This window comes from Acartia tonsa, chromosome 3, assembly GCF_053477335.1.
Source record: "Acartia tonsa isolate MP-2025a chromosome 3, ASM5347733v1, whole genome shotgun sequence".
NCBI lineage: Eukaryota > Metazoa > Arthropoda > Copepoda > Calanoida > Acartiidae > Acartia > Acartia tonsa.
Genome location: NC_137262.1, coordinates 52,736,448 through 52,762,766, shown reverse-complemented (window position 1 = coordinate 52,762,766; position 26,319 = coordinate 52,736,448). Strand labels below are relative to the sequence as shown.

The following is a 26,319-nucleotide window of genomic DNA, read 5'->3' as shown; positions in this document are numbered from 1 at the left end:
AAAATATACCAGTTTCGTGGTAAATTTTACCAGCAAAAATTTTAGCCAAAAAATTAGTCAAATTTTACCATTTTTTTTGTAAAATTTGACGAAACAAAAAAACCCGTTTTTTGTGTTTTAAATAAAAAACAGCTCTTCATAATCAGTTGTAGTACTTTAAAATAATGACTTCTATACAATGAAGCCTAAATTTAAATTTTTTTTTTTTTTTTAATTTTACCACTTTTGGAAGTTTTACCAAAAATGTGGTCAATTTTACAACTCTATTTTTCAGGTTAAGTCCGAATTTTCGGACTTAGACAAAAAAACGCAATTTGGTCAATTTTTACCAAAAAGTTAGTAAAATTTGACAAGGTATTTTTTTAGGCTAAGTCCAGATTTTTGGACTTTGCCAAAAAAAAAACATGGTAAAATTTGACCAACTTTTTGGTAAAAATTGACAAGGTAAATTTTTAGGCTAAGTCCAGATTTTTGGACTTTGCCAAAAAAAAAAACTTGGTAAAATTTGACCAACTTTTTGGTAAAAATTGACAAGGTAAATTTTTAGGCTAAGTCCAGATTTTTGGACTTTAACAAAAAAAAAAACTTGGTAAAATTTGACCAACTTTTTGGTAAAATTTTTTACTTTTTATTGAATTTTTTCGCATAAAAGAAGCTAACTTTTTTTTAAAACCTTGAAAATTATTTCATCATTTCTTTTAAAACATCCTCCCGCATCGTCAAAAATATATCAAATTTAATATTTACTTATTTGAGCTAGCTTCATACGAATTAAAATTAAAAGAAAAAAAATCCAGGTCTGTGTGTTTACGCAGATGTGCCGTGTGCATTTGAATTTATCGATTTTTCATCTTTAATATAAATATAAGCTTTCGTATATTCCCCTGAATGTTTCTAAAAGAAAGACAGAGATTTCGAATTATAGAGTAATTTCGCTACAAAACTTATATTTTTAAGTTTTGAAATTTATGGCACCTCTGTGCACGCATGCGCTATTGATAAGCTTATGATTATTTGAATATAGAGTGCCAAAAATAATTATTAGTTTTGATTCAATTTAATCAAATATTTTGAATCAAGAAGTAAATTACTACTCAATTTTCTCTAAATATTTAAATTTGTAGAATTTACAATTTGTTTGGAAGATTTTTTTTAAGCAAGATGTTTAAAAATGTGGCAAAATTGTGGAACAACAATGTTTCATGATTTCTATATTTATGTTGTCTTTGCCAACCGGAAATACCACCGAGATGGGTTTTTAAAAGATGAATGCCACATTTTTTCGGCGTTTTTTAGACATTAATTGATTGAACGTTGACGATAGAATTTCAAACAGAGTATATAACATAAAAATACTGAATTTTAAATTATTTTTTTAGCAATTTTTCTAATGTCTAACACAGCTCTAAAAAGATGCATTAATTAATATGCAGCAAAAATGGATTGAAGATAATCTTTTTTTTTCTATGAAGGCCGTACCATCAAAAGCGAAATAATTAAATAAATCATTGTATACTCTTTTAGATTTCGCGAATGTCGCGCTTGTTATTCATAGCGTAAAAAATGTCGAAAAAACGCGGCAATATCTTTTAAGAACCCGGCCGGAAATAGATTCTATATGGTTAACAACTATATATATATTTAAATATTTTTTTTTAATATTGAATGCACTATATTTTTTTATATTCTATCGAATATATATTTTATATGTCATTACAAAACTATATTACAGTTAATATTAACATTAAAAAAAAAAACATCAATTTAAACTTTCGTAACCCTGTAATTAGGTATTGGCGTTAGAAGTACAGTTCACCACGGTCCACGCTTGGGCTAGCATCACTCACCAGCATGGCTCTGCCTAGGCTTATAATGAGAAAGGCCAGGGTATTATTATTACAGGTATTGTGTCTTTAAAGGGACTGTGAACGTAAATTTTTCTCATCTTAATATCAAATCTTAACATTATCTTATTCATAATATCTCACAGATAGAGCAAAACGCGCTTTTGTTTGCTTAAAAAACGGCTTTTTCCGACGATTTTTATTTGTTTCCTAAAGTGGCACCTCCGCCCCAACCCTTCCTTTGTTACCTACATTTTATTGTGTTTTAGTCAAAATTTATTATAGGTATTAAAACTGTGGCAGTTTACAGTGACAGCGACAGAAACTCTATGCATGTAGCCATGGCGGACGAAGCTGTTAGAATTAGTCCAGCTGCCTCACAACAGAGCTATCTCAGGGGAGATACTATTTTAAAGGTATATTATACCGGAGAGAGGAGATACTGTTTATTAAACTAGTGCCAAAAGTTTTATAATTACGTTTACATTTTCGTTGGTTTACAACTTTCGACATCAGGACTTTAGTGAATTTTGATTGGTTAGCTCAATAGGTTGAGTGTTCGAACGTTTCAACCACTAATATTAATCCAAGGGGTAATTTTGTTAATCATCATTGAGGATTTACATCAATTTATCGACCATTGTTTTGTCTTATCCCTTTATATCTCTGACATTATACTGTTAGGTATTAGTTTTAGATGGACATTACAAGAATTGATTGATTAAAATAATCCTTAAATAAAAGTAACAGGATGTTTGTTTGTCTTCGTTTGTAGCGAAATATCTAGCGTACGTACACGTCTCTCCTCTACATTGAAGCTTATTGTATGTCTCGGAAAGGTTTTAATTTATACATGGATTTTTTTATAGGCCTAAGAAAAATTACCCCAAAAATTTTATTTTTTAAAAACTTTGAAAAATTAAAATTCAAGGTAGTGGGTCGGCTCTTTCCCAGCCCCCCCCCCCCTCCCCACACCTTTCACATTGCAAAAAAAATGGGTGTTGTTTTTTGCTTAATGGTGTGATTGATAATTTAAATTGAAACTTGGAAGAATCTACCTATTAAGATTTAGAATAACTCTTATATGCATCATCCTATTATATAAAGCAGTAAGACTTTTTTTCTAAATAACTACTGATCCGATTGGGTTCTCTATTTTAGGTAGGCATCACATAGGTCCTGAGTTGGTTTTATTCTATTTTCTGATCATATTTAAGCCTTAAGATGGATTTTTTTTACTTTTTCTATTGAAACTAAAATAAAAAAATGTTGGGATCTATTTCAACTCACCACTAACTCAAGTGCCCCTAGAGGCCTCTAGGGGCTTAGTTACTATTGACCATACACTGTATTATCTTAGGTTGCGGCAGAAACCGGCTCCGATGCTGTACATCCTGGCTATGGATTTCTCTCCGAGAATGTCGAGTTTGCTAATCTTTGCCAGGTAAATGCAGGGAGGGAGGGGACAATGGGCTGTTAACTACACGTGTCCCCAAACTTTTATAATAACGTATTCTTATTCGTTGGCTTAACAACTTTGGGGATTAAGTGATCCCTGATTGGTTGGCACATTAAGTTGAGTGTCCAAACGTATCAACCACAAAAGGTAATCTATGTAAGGGGAAATTTTGTGTATCATCAATGGGGTTGTACATGTACAGTACATCAATTTGTCGACCATTGTCTTATCCCTTAAGATTCTTGGGTAAATGGATATATTATTACCTGGATGTTACACCAGTTTTTCATGTACTCTAATAAAGCGGTACTCACAGCGGGCTAAAATAAAGATACACCCTTATTCCTCCCTTACAACACCCCCTTACCTCCTTCTGGGTAAACGATCTGACCAATATATGAAGTCCATGTTAGGAACCTAAATTCATGACAACAAATTTCCATGATATGTCATTAATAATATCCACGTGTATTTTATATCCCTGGACAGGTAATATTTTCCATTTGACTGCAGGGAGGGAGTGGATATTAGACTGGAAGTTATACTGGTACCCAAAGTTTTATAAACACGTTAGCTCACAACTTTAAATCTTGATTGGTTCATTCAAACTAGCAGTGTCTGAACTAATCTAAGGTGTTGTTTTGTTCAATATATTTGGGGATTTATATATGTATATTTCGTTCATTATCTTGTCCACGGTCATTAGTGTGAGGAATGGGGTTGACAACACACCCCTTAAAATTAAAATTATGTAGATTCCCCCCCCCCCCCCCGTTTTTTAAAAACCTCTAAGATTACATCCCTTCCCGTAAAAACCCTGTGCACGCCACTGTACTGCTTACGTTTTTTTCTGGTTAATTTCAAGAATGTAATATTATATTAATAAGAATGATACCTACCTTTTAATTTAAATTTTTTTTTTTATCAGGAGAAAGGAGTTATATTTGTTGGTCCACCGTCCACTGCCATTAGAGATATGGGTATCAAGTCTACATCTAAGGTAAATGATAGAGTAGCTACTCAGGAACTTATTTTGGTTGATTTCAAGTAGAAAAAAATAACACTCTATACTATACCGGAGTAACAGGATGTCTGTTCATTTGTCCTGTACGATCTCAATCTTCTGGTCTTCCATAATTTTCAGGGAATGTTTATGCTGTTTTTTTGGCGGGGGGGGGGGGGTATGACACCGCTTCTTGGAAAAATGACCTCGAATATTTTCATTGGTAAAAACCCTCCAACCATCCTCTTTTAAGACGAAACACAAGTAGGCTCTAGGAAAAGCAACTGTGTATTTAAAAGAAGTCTGTCGTTACAATTTTTCTAATATTTAACCTGTTTTTTAGATGATCATGGAAGCCGCTAACGTACCTGTAATCCACGGTTACCACGGAGAGGACCAGAGCCTGGACACCTTGAAGGCGGAGGCAGACAAGATCGGGTTCCCTGTTATGATGCCGAGTAGTATGGACACAGCATGTTCTTGTTAGCCAGGGATGTTGTTACTGCTTATGTTTTCCAGGTAAGCTTTCCCTTTATTTTTTCTCGTTCTGCGTTTTCAAAGATGTTTAGTTAGATAAGTTTGCTGATTTTTTTGCCACGTGTCAAGATGCCTGTAGGAAATGAATGAGGGGGGAGAGGGGGAGTCGAACCTACACACTTTTATTTTTGCTTTCAAAAGAAAAAAATTTAGGTGTGAGAGTAAGGGGGGGGGGAAGTTCTGACACATTTGCGTAAACAGCGAGTATAGGCTTTATCTTTGGGACGGACGGACGGACGGACGGACGGACGGACGGACGGACAGACATCGTTCTACTTTGTATTATAGATTAGATATTTAGTAGGGAGGGATGGGACATTGGGCTGTAAATTACACTAGCCCCCAAAGTTTTCAAATAACATTTTCTTATTCTTTGGCCTAACAACCTTGGGTACTTTTATTGATTTTTTATTGGTTGGTTCATTAAGTTGAGTGTCCTAACATTTCAATCACTTATTGTAATCTACAGAAGGGGTAACGATGTGTATCATCATTAGAGATGAACATCAATTTATCAGCCATTGTCTTATCCCTTTATATCCCTGTAATTATCTAATTAACTAATGAGCAATTTTATTCCAGGTTGAATATCAGTGCAATACGAGGTCGAATGGGGCCGGTGCCCAGCAAATCCAGGAGGTTGCGCAACAGTTTTCGCGGCCAGAGCAGTAGAATCAAGAAAAATATGTTTAAGTGTTGTTTCAATCAATAAAGATAAAAATGAAAACAATTTTTTTTTATTTTTGCGATTTATACCTACAAGCGATGTTTTTCTATAATTAAGGTCGTTTTTTACCACTTTCTCGTGATTTTTACCACCCGTTTTTACCACAATTTTTGGTAAATTTTTACCATATTTACCCTATTTCTGGTAAAATTTTACCAATTTAGGGCAAAAATATTACCAGGTGTTGAACAGTTTTACCACTTTTTCGGTAAAATCTTACAGAAATTTGCGGTAAATTTTACCAAAAAAGTGGTAAAAATTGGTCAAAATCTGGTATAAATTTGCGTCCTAAAATGGTAATATTTTACCGGAAATCTGGTAAAATTTTACCGATAATTGTGGTAAAAATCGCTGGTAAAAAGCGTCACGGAGTACCACAAAAAGTGTTTTTACCACGGTTACGGTAAAATTTTACCACCTTTTAAATCGTATAGGCTGGTAAAATTTTACCATAAAAGTGGTAAAAACTAGGTTTTTTTATGGTATTAATTCCGTCCTGGGAAATAATTAATTCTACTACTTGAGATCCTCTTATTAAAGAATAAAGTAGAATAATATGCAGTAAGGAATCCTATTATATAATGTAGTAAGGCTTTTTTGTCTGACGCTTATTATACAAATTATATTATAAATTTATATTACTATTGAATCTTTTAAGTTCTTTTTAAAACCTGGGATGGTTTTAGGCCATATTTATTTGGGATTTAAGTCTTGGGATGGTTATAGGCCATATTTATTTGGGATTTAAGTCTTGGGATAGTTATAGGCCCGCTTCTTAGAAAATAAAAAAGCCCCAAAATGCTTGAGGCGCGCCGGTTAGTATATTGCTACTTTATATAATAGGAATCGACCCTCCAATTTACATTTTTGTTTTAAAAAGAAAAAGTAAAAAAAATATGGTGGGAGGGATTTTTCCAGGGGCGATTTCTCTTAGGAGGTACCCTCCCCCATCATACGTTAGCGAGAACCTTTGTTACAAACACACAGATATACATCTTGCTACTTATATATATTAGTACGTACCTAATATTTAATAAAAATTGTACTATAATTCTGCATGCTCCATTGGTATTTGTACTTAAAATAAGTAGGACAGAAGACAAGAATGAACAAGTATGTGGTTGCCGAGCTAATTAGGATTTAAATAATGGAGGATTTTCAAACAAAAACAATAACAAACACAAATTTATAGATAAGACCTTTAAATTATTGTTTTGTTAGTATAACCTCAAAAGATAAGATTTTTTTTTAGCATATAAGTTAAACCTTTTAGAGTAGATAGGTATATGTTTTTAAGAATACCTAAAAATTGTTGTTTAGTTTATTTTGTTTAGAGCATTCGAAAGGTGAAGCGTAATAATTCTAGTTTATGTTACTTTTATGGCTTTTTTTTATTACTCTACGAATGTTGTCATCCTTGTAATATAAATAATATTTGCAAAATTCAAGACAAAGTACTAATGTTAAAATCTACTCTTATAAAACATTTAGCTGTTAGTTTAATTACTTTTTCAGAAAGTAGAGCATTTACATATCCAAATAGCGAGGCTTCTCTTACAACCACCCATGTTGGTTTGTTTACAAGTTACATATTCCCAGCAAGAGACGGGACATTTGACTGTAAATTATTCTTAGAACTTACATGAAATCTCTTACAATCTTACAGTGTCCTTCTATCTAAGTGGGGTAATTTTGTTTATCATAATTTACATCAATTTATCATTCACTATCACTATTTTAAGGATTTGACAGGCGAAAAATGGGGTCTCCGGTAGACTTTTTCTAATATTAAATAAAATTAAGAAAGATGTTATGAATGTCTCTTTGCAAAATTTGATATTTTACTTTATAGTTTTGTTTACCCTGTCCCAAATAGCAGACAGTTGATGTTAAATTAGAAATAGTTTTATAAACTACCACAAACTCACTATAAAGCTCAAAGTATTGAGGTTTTATCAGGGAATGGAATATGAAAAACAATCACATGTCAGGTTACTGAGAGCTATTGGTTAGGTTCCTAGAAGCCACCAGGAACACATGAGGGAAAGGGGTGGGTTGAAAAGTCGAAAAAACAACAATTTCTTGGGGTTAGGAGGTATTTTTTTATAAGGCGATTTCTCATGGAAGGATGGAGGTACCCTCCTAAAAATAATCATAAACCTTCCTTTGACCTATAAAAGTCTTTACTGTAAAGGAGAAAAATATCGCTACAGCAGTTAGCGAGATCTTAAGCTAGACACGGACATACATCCTGTTATCTTTATTATGAGAATTTGGATACAATGTATCACTTTTTAGAATTATTGGTCCTTAGCTGGATCTTTAAATCATTTCAATGGTGCGCTAAATCGGGGTGCGCACCATTGAAATGATTTAAAGATCCAGCTCAGGTTTGATTTAGAAAACAATATATACCCCTATATTATGTTCTTTCTAGTCTTGAATCTTTTTAAAGCACGCTACGAGTGCAATAAATATCCATCTAAATATGGGGCCAGGTAGTTTACACCACCCTTACCAAAATGATGGGAAGTTCATGTTAAAGGTCACAACCCCCTTACCTCTACTTTAAACTTGTTTTCTTACTCAAACATCTTGTTTCTTTGAATTATAATATCTGTTGGTGATGAAAGTATTGGGGTTTTGGGTTTAATCAAACTTTAAACATTTATTCCAGAAATTTCGACATGTTTCAGGTTTATGTGATTCTAAAAATATAAAATGAACTCCGAAATGAAGTTCAAAATATAGGTATACCAAAAAGATTTATCATAAAGATCATTGTAATAAATTATTAAGATTTGAAAAAAGCACAAACCATTTCCTAAAACTTTCGGTAAAAAATTATCTTCAATACCTATAAATTAAAAACTGTTTTAAGAATTAGGCCTCAGGATTACAATTAGCAAATAGTTTATGTTGGTCTTTCCTGGCTAGGTTATTAACCTACACAATAGGATATTCTTGGGCAAAACAATTGCCTCAAGGTTTTAATAAACAAATAGGTTATATTGATCTGGGAAGATCAAAAGCCTAGAAACAAACGAAAAAGATATTAGTTCAAAGCACAACTAGCAGCATAGAAGCCATTAGGGGTAAGTTGGCCCTTTACTTTTGATTTTAAAAATAAAATAAAATTTTAAAAATTAAATAAAATTTTAAAAAAAAGGTTATTTTTTAATAGGACCAATTTCTCTTGGGATGTTGGAGGTACCCTTCCAAACTAGTTATTAGCCATTATATAAAAAGCTTCCCTTTTAAGGAGAACCATATCAGTTGAGAAGTTAGTGTGTTCTTAAGCTACAGAGACAGACACAAATCCTATTATTTGAAGAATTTTTTTTTGCACAAGTTGAACCTTTGTTACAGACAAATATAATGTGACCCAGCCTGCGAAATTCTTTTGTGTAATTATGTTGCAAAATATTTCAGGGATGAGACTATGCACAATAAATTAATGTCACCCTCATTCATAAATTTGATTTTCTAAATTATAGAAGCTCGGTAAGTTTGGGTTGTAGATCATATTCTTTACTAATGTCCTCTCCCTCCTCCATGAAAATTTATATTTTTGTTTGCTCAGCCCAAATTAAATTGTATTTCTGGTTGACCCAGCCATAAAACAAGGATGATACTATCCATTACAAATTGACTACAACGCTGCATTAGATATAATGCCACTTATTTAAATTCTGGAATATAAAAGGGATAAGACAATGGCCGATAATTTCATGTACACCACTCAATAAGGACACAAAAAATTACCCTTTCTGTAGTTTACTAAATGAACCAACCAATCAAAATTAATTAGGAGTCCACAAGGTTGTTAAGCCAACGAATACGAAATATAAGAATCATAAGACTTTGGGGACTCTTAATAAACAGCCCAATTTCACCTCCCTTCCTGATAAAATTACATTGAACAAAAGTAATACCCATTCTTTGAATCTTTACAAATATTATAGGAGTTTTTTTGTATGTAGCCAAGATCTCGGAAAACGTAAGTTCGAATGAAATTTTTCAGAAAATGTTTAGAAATGTTCTGAATGTTCTGAGTCGGTTTTAGGCTATTTTCCTGTACTCCTACATAATCCAATAATTACTATAGACGAAGCAATTAGTATTTCAATAAAACCTCTGTAAAACCTGACCAAATATTGAGAAAAAAATACTATTCCAGTTATAAAGCAGCATTGCTACAATTTCAATAAATATTAAAACACAAAATAAAATGCAAAAAGTTGATGAATAAAATGTATTTTATTATTTTGGGTTACATATAGATTTTGATATATATAAAGCTTTATGGCAACTCAGGCTAAATAATCAAAACTCTAGAAAATTAGAGAACATAACATTTTTGTTAAAAATAACAAAAAACGAAATAAAATATTTGTTAGTTATTAACAAAATAAACTATAAGTAAAAATAAACAAATGATAAAGCTTTGTTTTAAAAATATCACAAATGAAATCGATTAAAATACAAAATGATAGAAAAAAGATATTAAATGCCAATAAAAATGCTTCAATATTCAACAAATGCAAATTTTTGTTACACAAGACATTTTCAAAATTACTTTTTTAAAGCGAAACAAAAAGAATTACTTACACAATACTAACTTTTTATACTAAATGCAATTCTATATAACAATTTAAAGCCATTTGGCACATTCAAAATACTTAAAAGTTACTAGGCTAGGTATTTTTAAGACATTAAGATCTATAAAAATGACTACAATTTATATGTTCATGGCTAAGAAATATTTGTTGAAGACTATTAAAATTCAACAGTTAAAATTTTTGTTAAATTTTTCTCTGACTTTGACAAGCCTTTGGAAGCTTTACTGTGCTTGTCTTCATTCAGGTCTAGAGAGGCCTTGTCTTTTTTCTTCTTCTTTTTCTTGTGGAGACTTTGAGTTTTGACATAGTAAGGATCTGGGACATTGGTTGGCATTTCTATGCTACAGTCGTCTGTAGATAATTTTGGCGCGCTTTGCAAGATATTGAGACTGTAGAATGATCTTGCACCCAAGTTTGAATCTTCGTCAAAAAGAATCTTTTTCTCTGCCTTTGGGACTAGAGGTGATGGTGTTTCAACTATAGCTTTAATTGGATCATTTATTTCAGTAATAACTTCTTTGGGTTTATCGATGATTACTTCTTCTGATTTTTCGATGGTATCCTCTTCCTGTTTTTCATTCAAATCTTCATCAATTTGGGTGACAGATGATTTAATTGCGACTTTCTCCTTAATTTCATAATCATCAATTTCCATTGATTTTGTTGTAAATGATTCTTTGTCTACAAAAAGTTTCTTTTTTTGAATAAGCTCTGTTTCTGTTTGAGTTATTGTACTTTTAGTTTCAACGTTTTTGTGATGACATCCGGCTGCATTGCATTGATTTGTTTCAGCAACATCTGCAACAGATTCTTTTGGATCATTAGTAGGAAGTGAATCGTCTATTTTAGCGTCTTCAATCTTTTGTACATTTTCAGTAATTTCTTGCTCAACAGAATCAATTGGAATATCATCAATGAAAACTTCAGTGCTACCAGTTTTAGAATCTTTCTTGCCGTCAGAATTTGTTGTGTCAGTATCTGTAGCTTCAGCTGATTCACTTACTTCAGTTATTACAGGAAGATTTACATCCTCTTTCTTTGACTCATAACAATCCATGTAGGAATCATCATTGTGAGACGTGTTGACATTTGGATCATGTTTGAATATTTCTTCAAGTTTTTCAAATTCAGTGACAGTGCAATTGTATTCGTCAAAGGGTGCTGTTGGCTCCGGACGCATGTCAACTTCAGCAGTTTCAAGATTATCATCCTCTGTATTTTCAGATATTTCGTGTGCTGTTTGTACCTTAAGATTTTCTTGTACTGGGTCTATTTCTTCATTGTTGGCTTTTTCAACTGAATCAATGGTTTCATTTAGTACAGGTTTTAGAGCTTCTTGGCTATTATCTAAATCTAATTCCTGACTATCATCATTGTCCGCTGTGGTTTTAACAGAAATATTATCTTCCTCAATTGACACGTCACTACTGGCGTTGGTTTCAACTTTGTTGGCGGATTTTTCAATGTCATCTTCCCAGATTTTTGGTGGTTGGACCATATCATCATTGGAAGTTACTTTTGGCTCATCTATTTCATGTTTGGAAGAACAATTATCTTCATTATTTTGTTCCTTAGAGGAATCATTCTCAACAATTAAAGCCTGCAAAAAAAGTGTCCATAATATTATATTCAATAGAAAATAAGATTTAAATCAATTTTCATAAAATTTGTAGGTACCTAATAGAAATAATAAATAATAATAGAAAGTATTTAATTTAGCAGGAAAGTTATTATGGATGTTAATTATAAATTAAACACTTTCAAGTTTGTCAAAAAATTGTCTCACGGTGAAATGCATTCGCACAGTTAAAAGATGCTTTTAAAAAAATATGTAATAAATCATGGGCGCTTTCCTGAATAAGATTTTCAGAATCACTTTCTTCGCTGCTCAAGTAACAATCAACACTTTCTGCATTATGCCAGGGATTTGGTTTAGCAGCTGCTTCATCTACGGAAGTTGGTACAACTTTTGTGGGGGATGGAGGTTCAATTGAACATTGAGGGGAAAGTTCCTTTAGGGGCACTGGTGAAGATTCCTCTGGAGGAGGCGAAATAGGTTTTTCAATGGTAGTGGATGAATCATTATCTGTTAGGGGAATTGATTTAATATTGCCTTTAATGGCAGGAGGTTCGACAGGGTCTTCAATGACTGGTGTTTGAATAGGGTCTTCAATGACAGAGGGTTGATAAGAATCTTCAAGAGGTGGGGGAAGTACAGAATCTTCCGATGGCAAGGAAAAGAAGGAATCTTCTATAGAAAGTGGTGCTATATTTTCAGGAATAGCCTCTTCTTGATTTGTTGTAAAAGAAGGAGTATCTTCTAAAGGAGGAGATGATATAGGTTTTAGGGAAGAATCTTCATGACACATCAATGGAGGCGGGATATCTTGCATTGAATGAGATTCCAGTATATGTTCGTTGTCTTGTGTTTCATCAATTTGATCAGGGTTAGAAGGAGTAGTGGGAGCATCGCTATATGTACTGGGAGGCGATATAACTGAATCTATAACATTACAATGATCATCTTGTAATTCAATGACATTTCGACTATCATGTACTGATAGTTCCGGGGTATCAATAAGGTTACAACCTTCAGATTCGTTGTTTAGTGACTCTTTGACTGTGTTAATTTTATTTGCATCAGAATTTTCAACATTTTTTTCAGAAGCTTCCACAACAGAATTATTTTCAGTAGCACTTACTGGAGCATCGTCTTTTGTATCATATAGTTCTAAGGGGGGAGGAGGAAAGTTATTAACATCTAATTGCTCGGTATTTGGTATTAATTCAATTTCTTCTTTAACATTTACATCCTTATCTTCAATTGCATTAATTTTATTTTCCTCTTGAGATATTTCAATGATTTCTTGTGTGGTTTCAGTTTGGATTGGCAAATCATTATCAATTTCAACAGTTATTTGATCATTTATACTTTCATTGTTTTCCTTATTATTAAGTTCATTGTGATTTTTTTCAGCTTTGGTTTCAGTTACAGTAGTTGCCATAAAGCTATCTGAAATAAAATATTACTTTCAATGAGAATATTGCAAGATTAGGTATCTTTTTTGATTTTTTTCTTTACAAATGCTTCAAATATTTTTGATAGACTTACAAAATATAAGTTGGCTCCATAAAGAGTTCAAATGTAGCTATTACGCTTTCTTTTTAATAATCCTTGGTTGGAAGATAAAAATTTCACATAATTGCTTATGATAATAATACTTAATTAGAAATATTGTTATTTTTCACCATTTTATTCTTGTAACATTTTTTTCGTGAGTTTGTAATATGAAGACGACATTTAAAGAAAAACCATACCTGGGTCACCAGGATAAGAGCTGGAGCCTGCAAGATCTCCAGGTCATTGAAATTTTGTCACAGCTTCGTGCATTGACTGCGCAATGTAATCAAGGTTGCCATTGTTCACCTGAATTAAAATTTTCTTTTAGATTTTTTTGTAAAGGGGGAAAAACAAATTTGGTTTTCTAACAAAAATAGAATTCTCAAATTTATGTCATTGTAAAGCATTTAAATAATAGGTTTAAAGGCGAAGAGACAGACAAAATAAATTGAGTAGAATCGCATATAATATACTTACCCCACACATAGACATTCTTCCAGATTTGAGAAGGTAAAGATGTTTTTCTTTCTTCAAGAACTCGCACATCTCAGGGGTTAGGCCGGTGTAGGAGAACATGCCAATTTGATTTGTAATATGGCTCCAGTCACCTAGAATTATTGAATAATATACTTGATGATCATATACCTATATTAAACAATAAATACCTAAATAGTAGGAATGTATACTCTGCACTGCACAAGATTAATTTTTCTATGCTGCAAAATCTTTCATCCCTCCCCCCCCCCCTAGTTTTTCCCCCAAGGAGGCGGAAAAATGGAAAAATATTTTTAGTACTCTTTATTTCAATCATATTTTTTACCCTCCCACGTTTTTCTTATTTTTCGCCCCAGGGGGGGGGGGGGGTGGAAAAAATGTGTTCAGGGCTGTATTTTCTTTATTTCCCTTCCCCCCCTTCCTACAAATTCCCCCCCCCCCTTTAGCATGATATCCCATGAAGAATATACACCCCTGAGATACCTAAATATCTAATACCTATTAAAGAAAACTAAACTATCTATCATGCTCCTACCTTCAACCTGATAAAACTTTAAAAACATCTATACCTGGAGTGGCCAACTTCTCCAGTCTCTCCCTAAGTCCCTGTCTCATGGCAATAATCCTCTCAGCCATGGTCTTAATACAGCCCTTCCATTCTGCATATAACTCAGCGTCCTGCACAATAATAAATATAAATTATTGGCCGAAAGATTGATGAAACTGATTTTTAAATAATATTTATCTCCTTAAAACAAACATTCAATTCTAGGGATAAAGCACCAGAAGAATACCTACTTTGCTTATTTACTATTGTCTGACGATGCATAACATTTTTATTTCTAAACTATGAAATGTCTCTTTCTGTTGTACAAAACCAGTTGTACCAGAACAATGCATACTCAAAAAACACAGATTTAAATTGTAAACTAATATCATAAGTATTTATCTTTTCATAGCTCAATTAGAATAACTAGAGTATATGAAAGTAAAGAATAGCTACTAAACAAATGATTACGTACTGTAGTAGGTATTCTACTAACGGCTATTTATTTGAGATTTTAAAAGAAAAAGTAAAAAATAATTTTTTTTCGGGGGGGGGGGGGAACTATTTTTTTTTTTTATGGGCGATTTCTCTTAGGAGGGAGATGGTACCTCCCCCAAAATAGTTCTAGACCTTCCCAGGAACTATGAAAATCTATCCTGTAAGGTAGAACCATATCGGTTCAGCGGTTAGCATGATCCTTTGGTACAAACAGAAAAAAGACAAATAGACAGACATCCTGTTACTTTATTATAAGGATACCTGTAAAACTAAGTTAACAACTCTGGCTCCATGAGCAGGAGGGTTGGAATACATGGCTCTCACCAACAAGGTCAACTGGGATTTCATCCTGAAAAAGAAATCAATTCAATTTTAGAAAAATTTTGGTTCTAACTTTTGAGTAGGTAGGTACCTAGTTCATTCAAATATTATTATACGTACCTACTGTTTATCTATCCCTTTAATTCTGTAAAAAGTACGGGTTGGGTCTCACTTTTTGTAACCGGATAGGCGGTTTCGCCTCCGTTTCGCAATTGCCATACCACATCCTAGGGCTATAATTTATTTTATTTGGTTGAGTTTCTTTATGCTTTAACTCTGGTTACAAAAAGTGGGACATCCGCCCCTCTCCACCATTTCAACCTGAGTAAAGACGTAGCTTAGCTACAAACCACACCTACCTGTCAATTGGTTCCTGATCCTTGACGACAACAGTCAGGTTACCAGCCCTCTCGTTGTACAGACCAAAATTCTTGGAGAACGATTGGGAACAGAACAGCTCGAACCCCTGCTCCACAAAGTACCTTGACAAAAAGATATATTGGTTTCCACTACCCAGGCTACTTTTATTTAGGTCACTTAAAAAGATTTTTAAAGTTATTAAGAACAGCATTCTAGAAGGCAAAACAAAGAACTTACAAGCTGGTAAATTTCAACAATTAAAAGTGACTTCTAAAGTAACATTATAGGTATAAAGATCAGGGGTATTTTTTAATCAATACAAACATTTTTAAAAGCGAAGCTTTTCTATAATTAGGGTCGGTCCGTCCGTACGTCCGTCCGTCCGTACGTCCGTCCGTCCGTACGTCCGTCCGTCCGTCCGTAACGGATAGCTTTTTTTGTTAATTTAGTCATGTTAGAATTGTCCTATCGTTTTCAAATTTTGCATGGTGATTCCTTTAGTAGTTAGGCACAATTTAGAAAGCGTAGCAACTCTATAATCATTACCAAAATGTCCGTACGTCCATTTTAAACATGTTGATTTTTTTACTTTTTTAACATCAAATTTTTATTTGATCTAATCATCAGATTGATCTGATTTTTGGTATATTGATTCCTGGGACAACAAAGTATAATGTTATAAGCGAGGAAACTCTATAATCAAGTCCTAAAAATGTAAGTATGTCCATAAACATTATCCTGTATAAAGCAGTTTTTCAACAAATTTACCTAAAATTTGGCATCGACTCTTACACATTCATATTCTGATTATTCAGTTCTGACACTATGTAAGTGTTAATGTCCGTTTGTCCTACCGTTTCAGTGCTTCGCTTTTATGGATGTTGTCATCCTTGTTTAATAAGGAATAAGTCAAAATTAAATGCACAAAACCAAAGTTTCAGTAAGACATCCAGAGAAGAGGTTGTAAACCAGAAAGTTCATGATTCTGAATCAAAAGCTTGAAAAGATAGCAAATAACTTCTAATATATATGTAAGGATATCTACAAGATAGGGGAAAAAAATAAAAAAATATATACCTAACTGTCCAAGCATCAGTATCCAGACATCCAGAAGCAAATCCCTGGTAGGCACAATCAAAGAATGGAAACAGTTTCTTTTCTTTCACAACTTCTGCGATTTTCATCCATTGCTCTTTGCTGGGGTCAATGCCTTCAAAAGAAAATGTATTAAAATGAGTAAAATCCTGTTTTTTTTGTGAGGATATTTTATGGCATGAACGCCTGATAGATAGATAATTATACCTGTAGGATTATGAGCACAAGCATGGAGAATAATAACTGCACCCTCTGGAGCATTTTCAAGATCATCAATCATTCCAGTGAAGTTAAATCCCTTGGTTTCTAGAGAAAAAATATAAATTCTTATTAAAATGAATTGATATTTAAAGTCTTTATTTACTTAATGTAAAGTTTAAATGTATAAAATTTTGGACTAAACTGCTTCAAAAGCAAATTTATAAAATTCTGCAGCTATCTAAGACGTGTAATCATATGAGATGGGGGAATAGCTACGCACACAAACAGGCGCAACTAATTTTTCTGCACTTACAGCCCATAAAGAAAGTGTAGGTATGCAATCAAATAGTAAGTTGCCTGGGATGTATAAACCCTTGAACCTTTCTAATTAATAGTATAAGTTATCTCCCACAGTATTTATCTTCTATGAATTTAAAACCGCACCTGGATCCCAATATCTGTACTTGTTGATGGTGTTGAAGCCAGAATTCTTGAAAATAAGCCCATGGTTGCCCCAGGTGGGATCAGAATAGTACACCACGTCTCTGTTCATGTGATTCTTCAAGAATTCAGCACCCACTCTGCAATTAAATAATCCATATACTAAAGTAACAGGATGTTTTCTATGTGTTTGTCTGTGTGTCTGTTCCGAAGGATCTCGCTAACCGCTGAACCGATCGGAATCTCCTTAATAGGGTAGATTCAGAAAGGTCCCGGGAAGGTTTTTAACTATTTTAGGGGAGGGTACCACCACCCTCCCAAGAGAAATAATAAAAAATCTAATTTTTTTTACGTTCTCGATTTTAAAAAGAGAGTTCAACGCAAACATAACCGTCAAACGCAAAATAGAAATATTTTAAATATAAAAAAAACATTTAAAGTGCCACTAGAGGCCTCTAGGGGCGTAGCCGCTAGTAAATCATAAATAGGTAAAATGCTACTTACAGTAAAATTATTCACTATTAAACTGCTAAAAGGCACTATAAGGTACTTCCTTAATCTTGAAACGTATTGACAGTTTTTATGAACACGTTATCGTATTCGTTGGCTTAAAAACGTTGGGAACTTTTATTATATTTTGATTGGTTGGTTCTTAGCTAGAATTCACCAAACTTTTCAACCAATTATTTTGATCCACAGAATGGGTAATTTTGTTTATAATCATTGAGGAATAGGATGTATATCAATTTATCGTCCACTGTATTATGCCTAAAGATCCCTAAGGCAAGTATCCTATTTGGACAAAATAAATTTTCCAATGTAGTTTTACCTTAAAGCTCCAGTGCCACTAAGAGACTGGACACCGAATGCTCTGTTTTCCTGAACAGCAGGAGATGTTTCTCCAAGCAACATTTTAGTTGCACCCATTGCAAAGGACTCCAGACTGAAAAATTAAGATTATCAAAATGTAAGAAAGTTAGGTAAAAGATTACAATGGGCTTACTCATAAAAAATTTCTTAGGTTTCCTAAGCCCTTCATTGGTATTACTTTATATCTATGTAAGGCGAGAAATAGCTTGCCTAGGAACTTGTAAAGGATTTGGTCTATTGATGATAACCAAAAAAAAATCATAGCTTAAGAAAAAAAATTTAAATTAAGTTTTCTTCCATTAGATATTATATTCCTTTGTGGAAATCTAAAGCATTCACTTAGTAAAAATTATCGATCCACTTCTAATACAGAAATTGAGGGATGGCTAAATTAAATATGTTTGCAAATAAAAGGTTAATTACTTACCCAAGGACAGCTAGATATTCATGGTTAATCTCTTCCTGTTCAACCTGAACATTAAGATATGAAATAAATAGTAAAATACTAAATAATGATTTGGCTCAAAAATAAACATGCAAAATTTAAATATAAGATTAAAATCATTGTAAATTTTAAATAACTGTCTTAAAAATAAAAGGTCCTGTATCACAAAACATTTCAATAAGACACCTGTTTTGCCAGAATTGTTTCAGCCTTCTTGACCACAGGTAGGATCCAAGGTTTCCCCTCCTCTGTTCTGTAGGCTCCGACTCCAAGACTTACTTTTACTGGACTTGGATCAGCCTGAAAATAATGTCAGGCCATTAGAACACAACTTTGTATTAGACCATTAATTCTGATCCTTATAAAAAAAGTAACAGGAATTGTCAGTGTGTACCGAAGGATTTCGCTAAACACTGGACCAATATGGTTCTGCTTTACAGTGTAGCTTCTCATAAGTCTTAGGAAGGTTTATAACTATTTTGTGGGATGGTACCACCACCCTCCCCTGAGAAATCACCAAAAATATTTTAATATTGTCGATAGGCAAATAAGAAACAGCTAATTTTAACACATGACAAATTATTTCTCAAATTAGATAGGGTAAAGCGGGGCGAACTCTGTGCTTTTTTCGGTTTTTGAACCTGCAAATCGTAAAAATTAGTTTTTTTAAATGGAACCGAGACCGGTAGAAAGATCTCGGAAAAGTCGATCAGGTCCTAAAAGGACGTAAACCTAGGACTTTGGGAAGTTTGTCAAAATTGATCTCAAAAACGGCACAGACTTCGCCCCGCCTAGAGGCGAAGTCGGTAGGGCATTTTCAAGCTTCAAAAAATCGATGACGTATTGATTTTATTACAGCATGCCCAAAAGGTAAAAGTTGCTAAATGTAATAAAAAGCGTGCACAAAATTTTTTATTAAGATACAGACTGGCCAGCCAATTTTGAAAATAAAGAACGTACATAACGTACACAAAAAAAAATACGTTACGTACATAAAAAAAAGTAAAAAACGTACAAAAAAAACGTACATTCCTAATAAAAATAAGTTAAATAATTTCCTAGTTACCTATTATCAATACATTTAAGTCTACTAGCAGCTACCTGTAAAGGAGAACCATAGCGAACTGACAGACACAAGATATCCTATTACTCTATTTAAAAGAACTAGCGTCTACGCTCCTAAAGGCCTCTAGGGGCACTTGAGGAGGGGAGAGTTGAATTCAATAAAAAAAAAACATGGATGACAACATACATAAGTAGCGAAGCTCAAAAGTTATTTATAGACATCTGGAAAAAAATTAACTTAAAATTAGTGAGCAATTAAAATTCATTTTTGGGGGGAGGAGGTAGTTTTTTTTTCTAAGGTCAATTTCTCTTAGGAGGGTGGATGGTGATACTCTTCCCAAAAATAGTTATAAAACTTCCAAAAACCTATGAGAGGCTATCCTGTTAAGGAGAACCATATCAGTTCCGTGGTTAGCGAGATTCTTTGGTTCAAACAAACAGACATCCTGTTATTATGTACAAAGTATATCCTATTATAAGGACCAGCTGTGGTAATACGACACCCATACGGACAGGCCCAATACAGAGTTGCTTCGCTGTGACTTATGATAACAAACCCACCGCACTAATCCTATTATATCACTATCCATCTCATGACCGCTGTTAACCCCGCACCCGGCGGTCATACTAAGCCTGCCTAAATGTGGGGAGGGGACTTGAACATGCAATTATCACGAGTCCATCATGCACTTATATAATCGGGAGGCACTGCCTCCCCTTTTACCACCGCTGCCCCCACAGCCTGTCTACCGTCGGGCGCTAAGCCCTAGCGCCCCACACCCCCTTCAAACCTAACTATTGTCATATTTTTGTTGTATATATATAGTAACCATAACTTGTAAATATTATTCAGTTTAAATATATAATTCTGTATGATTGAATCCTGCTTGTTTGTTTGGTAGAATACTTAAAGGCTAGGGCCCGTTGAATCCGAACTCGTTACCCCGTGGGCCGAGTACGCTCGGCTTACCAGAACTTGGTGTCAGCGTGTTTCAATCGAGCCTTACAGAACTAGCCTATTCTACCTCTGATTGGACCCTTTGGCAAGTAAGGGGACAATCAGCCGCCAACTGAGAAGCCAACTGACCCGTGAGACGGCCTTTTTAGGTCGAATTTCCATCATTTTGAACGCAATATGTGGGCCTCTGGCCTACGGCAAGCAGATTTAGCCTGCTAAAAGCGCCAGTTAAGACGCTTTGTCCGTGTCGTGTAGGAGTAGCGCTAGGTGCGCAGCCACGGCAACCGGATAATTTAGCTCAGACGGCTACAAAACTGAGTCTAAAGTGGCAAGTGTAGCTGGGACAAGCCCCAGGACACCCAGGCCAAACCTACGAGACAGACAGCTGTGTGCTGGTCTCCCTAAGAAGGCAATGTGTGGCTGCGAAGCTTCAGCACACAAGTAAGCCCTACCACTGCGACGGATAGCAGATTTTGAGCCACAGGCACGGCAGGACGGGACATTCCCTGCCGCTGTCTCCCAGGATTCGAACCCGAGGCGCTGTAGGACGGGCCATTCCCTGCCGCCATTTGTCGGGATTCGAACCAGCGGCGCTGTAGGACGGGTCATTCCCTACCGCCGTCACCCCTCTGAACCTTGCAGGACGGACATTCCCTGCTGCCAGTGCTTCCAGAATCACACCTAGAGCTCCTAGTGATAACAACACATCATTGTGTATAAAAAGTCAACCAAGTGATAAAAAATAAATATAAAATTGTTGACCAAGTGATAATTAATAAGCTCTAGTGATTCGAAGCTACAGTCTAAGCCACCATGGTAAGCGATACCACCATAGCTGCGGTGCGGCCACCACCAAAGTTTCTGCCAACCCCAGCCGAACGAGAGGCCCCCTTGTCTCAAGGGCAGGACCTCCACTTCCCCTGCCATATCAGGGTGAGGTTTCCTACTCCTGACCCTGCCCAGCATGTACAGGTTGATGCCATGGTTGATTCTGGCAACCGTGTACCAGGGTCTGCTGTAATTTCTGAGCACCTCATGCACGCAATGGGCGTGCAACGCATGTTGATTCCGGACAACACCCAGATCCTGACTGCTAATGAGGAAGGCCAGCCCCTCCAGGTAATTGGAAAATTAAAAGAGTTATATATGGCAGTTTCACACACTCTTATACTCCATCTATACCACGTGACTGTGGTCCGAAATCTCTCCCACCCTCTTAACTTGGGTGGGTATTTTCTCAAGGAGTTCGGAACTAGGCTCTGTTTCGACATGCAACCACCTTGCTTGTGGGCGCGTGGGGAGTTTATCCCACTCCGTGGCGTCCCCATTGACCGGGAGACAGCCGAGAGAGAGCTAAGCTATGAGGGGCCTCTGCCAGGCCCCCTGCCTGAGCAGCCGCGTGTGGTTGAGAAAGGCACACACTGGGTGGACGCTGAGCTCAACGCACACAAGGGCGCTAACCTGCTAGCCATGGGATTGCCCCCAGTGCCCAAGGTGCCAAGGGAGAGCCTGCCAACAACGTTTCCTGAGATTGCCAGCCCTCCAGAACCAATCTTCTCCTCCGACATTTTTATCAACGGCCAGCCGTGTCCACCTGGCCCCCTCTACCTGGGACCTCCAGCCAGTCCACCAGCCAAGCCCGAGTCCAGACCCGTCAAGTCGCGGTCTGATGTACCCGGAGCCACACTCAACTCTCAGGCCCCAGCCTCTCCCGGCGCCGTGCCCGTCAAGTCGCGGCCGGACGCCCACGGAGCCAAAGCTGGACCCAGCATTTTGGCCTCTCCCAGCACCGAGCCCGTCAAATCGTGGCCGGACGCCCCCGGAGCCAAGCCTGGCTCCGACACGTCAGCCTCTCCAGAAGCCGAGCCCGTCAAGTCGCGGCCGGTGGGTCCCGGAGCCAAGGCTGACCCCTCACCAGCCACGTATAGGCTGAGCGCTGTCACTCCAACTGACGGTCAACCACCCCAGCTCCGCACAGCCAAGCGGGTGGTCCTGCCTGGCCGCGGGGTTATGGCAGTCCCTGTTGAGCTAGTAGGCCATCGCACCAAGGATGCCATTCAACTAGCTGCCCCAGAACAGAGGTTTGGGGAAGACCTTGTTATTCCAGAGGGCCTGTATGCCCACAGGCCTGGCTCTGCCACTGTGTTTAGAGTACTGGTGGTCAATGAGGGGGAGGTGCCCCTCTTGCTGGATGCTGGCCTCCCAGTGGCAGGGGAGCTGGTCAAACCTGACATTCTGGAAGTCTCTGATACGCCTCCCCCGCGTCTCCACTCGGTCCAAGAACCTGCTGAGCCTATAGACATGCAAGAGTTGTGGGAGGCCTTGGAGATGGAAGACAATGAGTTCCTACGCAAGGACCCCTTACTCAAGAAGGAGGTCTGGACTACGTTGTCAGAGTACAGGGACGTCTTCTCCAATTCTACCCCCGGCTGCACAGATGTGGTTGAATTGCAGCTGCGCCTCAAGCCAGGGACCCAGCCGATCCGCCAGAGATTTAGGGATCTGAACCCGCGGCAAGAGGCTGAACTGGAGAAACAACTGGACACTTGGCTGCAGGAAGGAGTCATAGAGCCGTCGGACTCCGCCTGGAGCAGCCCCCTGGTGCCCATCAAGAAGAAGGACGGGAGCACCCGCTGGGCCGTCGACTACAGGGCCCTCAACAAGTGTCTGGAGCTGGACAGCTACCCCCTGCCTAGGATCCAGCAATTGGTGGAACGAGCTGGCGGGCACCGTGTCTACAGTGCTCTAGACGCGGTGGCCGCATACTACACCATCCGTGTGTCTGAGGATAGCCGGCCCTGCACCGCCTTCACCACCCCCAGGGGCTTGTATCAATGGAAAAGGATGCCCTTTGGCCTGGCTACGGCACCGTCTGTCTATTCCAGGTTTATTGCAGGGGTCCTAAACCCACTAGGCACAGCCAACCTCCAGTCATACCTTGACGACGTCCTGACCTTCCACCAGGATACCTGGGCCCACCTGGCCAGGCTCCGAGAGGTCTTGGAAGCCCACCGCAGGGGAGGGATCCGCCTCAAGCCAGCCAAGACCAAGTTGTTCCGGTCCAAGGTGGATTATCTGGGTCACACCCTCAGCCGAGAGGGGATAGCCATGCAAGAGGACTATATTGACCGCATCTTGGACTGGCCAGCCCCTAGCACCCCCAAGGATTTGCTGGCGTTGCTGGGCTTCTTTGGATACTACCGCCTGTTCATCCCAGAGTATGCAGACCTCACATACGAGATGAATCGGCAGAAGACGGCCAAGGCCCTAACCTGGACGCCTGAGATGGAAGCCCAGCTGCTGCAACTCAAGGACAAGTTCCGACAGGCCCCCATCCGAGCGCCGCCCAGGTTTGATTTACCAGCAGTGTTCCAGCTCACCACAGATTTCAGCAGCCGCGCCATCTCTGCCATACTGAGTCAATGCCAGGAGGGCAAGGAGAGGCTGATTGCCGCCGTGGGGCGCAAGACAACCGACCCTGAGACGCGCTACCCGTCCTGGAAGGGAGAGATGGCCGCCATTATCTATGGGATCCGAAAATTCCACGGCATCTTGTCCTACCGCAGCTTCCAGATCAACACTGATTCCTCTGCCCTGCTACAGATGAAATCACTGAACACATCCACAGGGATGGTGGCCCGCTGGCAGGAGGAGCTAGCGGCCTTAGACTTTACCGTCTGCCACAGGCCTGGCACCCAGAATACCAACGCCGACGCCCTCAGCCGCCGGGAAGATGCCAACATGCCAACGGCTAGCGCCGAAGAATTAGCAGAGCAGGCTGAGTATATCCACAACCTGGCCCAGCTAGGGGAGCCCGCAGCTAGCCGGCCTCCTGCCGCCCGACTGGACTCAGCTAGAGTATTGGAAGCCCAGACACAGGACCCCCTCCTGCTCCGTGTCCGCCAATGGGTGGCTGAGGGCAAGGCCCCAACCAAGGCTGAGCTGCGTGGCAAGGAACGAGACGAGCAGCAGTACGCCAGCCGCTTCTCAGCCCTGGGCCTTGACGAACATGGCTGCCTCACCACCACTGACCAGACTCTGACGGGAGAGAGGACAAGATACCTACTGCCTTCGGCCCTCCAGCAGGATGCGTTCTTTCTAGCCCATGGGACCCCCATGGCTGGGCACTTTGGGATGGACGCAACTATCGCCCGCGTTGCCATGCACTTCTGGTGGCCCAACCTAGCCCGTGACGTCCGCCTGATGGTACAAACCTGCCCTGAGTGTGTCCAGAAAGTTACCAAGGAGAGGCTGAAGCAGGGGATCCACGTGCCCTCCCGCCAGGGGTATCCACAGCAAGTCCTATTCATCGACCTGGTGGGGCCACTGCCAGAGACTCCAGCTGGGAACCGCTACATCCTCACCTGCCAAGATGGATTTAGCCGGTTTGTCAGCCTCTACGCCATCCCCAACAAGCGCACCCTCACGGTGGCTGAAGCCCTGTTGCACCGCCACCTGGCCACGTTCGGATGCCCCCTGAAGATCCATTCCGACAATGGAATGGAATTTACCGGCCAGGTATTCCAGGAACTGGCCTCCCGGCTTGAGATTGGCCTGACACATCCACCACCCTACAATCCGCAGTCCAACCGAGTGGAGAGGTTTCATAGGACGCTCAACACAGGCATGCGCCTGTTCCTAGACAGAGACGATAACAACTGGGAGCCCCACCTGCCTGCCATCGCCTTTGCCTACAACACCAAGGCCTGTAGGTCCACTGGTGTGACCCCGTTCCTGGCCTTCTTTGGGAGAGAGGCCAAACTTCCGGTGGACATGGTGCTACGGCTGCCAGAGACCGAATATGCTTCAGTTCCAGCCAACGTCCAAGCTCTGTTGCAGCGCTACTATGCAGTTTATGATGCCATCCAGCAGAAGGAGGAGGGAGCCATCAGGAGGAGCGCGGCCGCTTACGAAGGCACGGCCAAGTATGAGGTTGGAGACTTGGTCTGGTACCTGGCCCCTCGCCTGGTGCCAGGAAAGGCAGCCAAGATTACCAAGAGATGGACTGGCCCCTGGAAAGTAGTGAGGAAAGCTACAGAAGTCCATTATGTCATCAAACCTGCCTCTCCAGTAGCCAGGATCTCAGAAGTTACCGCGCATGTAGGCCGACTGCGCAAATACACTGGAGATGTGACTGCCCACCAGATCCCAGAGGACATCCAAGTTGACGTGGACGGCGACGAGGATGCCACCGAGCTGCCAGTTGGAGCGGCGGCGCCCGCAGCTAGCAACCCAGGAGAGTTCCCAGTGCACCAGCCAGCCGCAGCCGCCCCACAGCCTAGCGGCCAAGACCGTGACCCAGTGGAGGAAAACCTGCAGGAGCAACCCAACGAACCACCGCCGCCGCCGCCTGCTCCAGAGCCACTCAGAGATGCCATCTGGAACCCTGACGCAGACATGGAGAACCTGCCAGCCAGCAGCGGACCTGTAGGAGAAGAGCCAGCCACTGCGATGGAAGAAGCCGCCCCAGAAGAAGAAGAAGAAGCCATGTGCCCCCTGCTGATGACAGCCATCCCCATCCGGGTAGGAGCTAGGAGGCCAAGCAACCTGAATCAAGCAGGCGCCCCCATGGAGTTCTATGCGCCCTTTGCCATCACCATTCCACCCTTAGGAACCACCAGAATCTGCCTAGGCCTCCGTGTCCAGTTACCAGCCGAGACAGAACTGATCCTGCAGACGAGGCAAAATTTCCAGCGGCGAGGCCTGGCCG

General features: G+C 38.9%; 2 protein-coding genes across 3 annotated transcripts in view; one reads left to right on the top strand and one right to left on the bottom strand.

The window, feature by feature from the left end:
* Positions 1-1,672: 1,672 nt before the first annotated feature.
* On the top strand, positions 1,673-5,573 carry LOC145314569 (methylcrotonoyl-CoA carboxylase subunit alpha, mitochondrial-like). Its single transcript, XM_080154543.1, has 6 exons — positions 1,673-1,902; positions 2,130-2,260; positions 3,205-3,288; positions 4,232-4,303; positions 4,650-4,825; positions 5,426-5,573. The coding sequence occupies exons 2-5, from the start codon at positions 2,174-2,176 to the stop codon at positions 4,791-4,793; spliced, it is 387 nt and encodes a 128-aa protein (XP_080010669.1). The 5' UTR covers positions 1,673-1,902; positions 2,130-2,173; the 3' UTR covers positions 4,794-4,825; positions 5,426-5,573.
* A 4,238-nt stretch (positions 5,574-9,811) lies between these two features.
* The window catches only part of LOC145314563 (aspartate aminotransferase, cytoplasmic-like), a 19,776-nt gene continuing 3,268 nt past the window's right edge, over positions 9,812-26,319 (bottom strand). Inside the window, exons 2-13 of one of the 2 annotated variants that reach the window (XM_080154532.1) lie at positions 18,773-18,886; positions 18,569-18,612; positions 18,101-18,214; positions 17,275-17,411; positions 16,837-16,935; positions 16,612-16,744; positions 15,534-15,656; positions 15,115-15,202; positions 14,378-14,486; positions 13,791-13,921; positions 13,511-13,619; positions 12,480-13,205 (exon numbers count right to left, since the gene is read on the bottom strand). In XM_080154532.1, coding sequence (XP_080010658.1) covers positions 13,554-13,619; positions 13,791-13,921; positions 14,378-14,486; positions 15,115-15,202; positions 15,534-15,656; positions 16,612-16,744; positions 16,837-16,935; positions 17,275-17,411; positions 18,101-18,214; positions 18,569-18,612; positions 18,773-18,886 — 1,158 coding nt within the window. In that variant the 3' untranslated portion in view covers positions 12,480-13,205; positions 13,511-13,553. Of the gene's footprint in view, positions 11,796-12,048; positions 13,206-13,510; positions 13,620-13,790; positions 13,922-14,377; positions 14,487-15,114; positions 15,203-15,533; positions 15,657-16,611; positions 16,745-16,836; positions 16,936-17,274; positions 17,412-18,100; positions 18,215-18,568; positions 18,613-18,772; positions 18,887-26,319 lie in introns of those variants that run through there. The other variant, XM_080154531.1, reaches the window with a different exon arrangement.

Coding starts and splice junctions, on each gene's coding strand:
- LOC145314569 (XM_080154543.1), top strand. CDS start 2,174: ATGCATGTAGCCATGGCGGACGAAGCTGTTAGAATTAGTCCAGCTGCC. Junction 2,261..3,204: donor GGGGAGATACTATTTTAAAG/GTATATTATACC, acceptor GTATTATCTTAG/GTTGCGGCAGAAACCGGCTC. Junction 3,289..4,231: donor AGTTTGCTAATCTTTGCCAG/GTAAATGCAGGG, acceptor TTTTTTTATCAG/GAGAAAGGAGTTATATTTGT.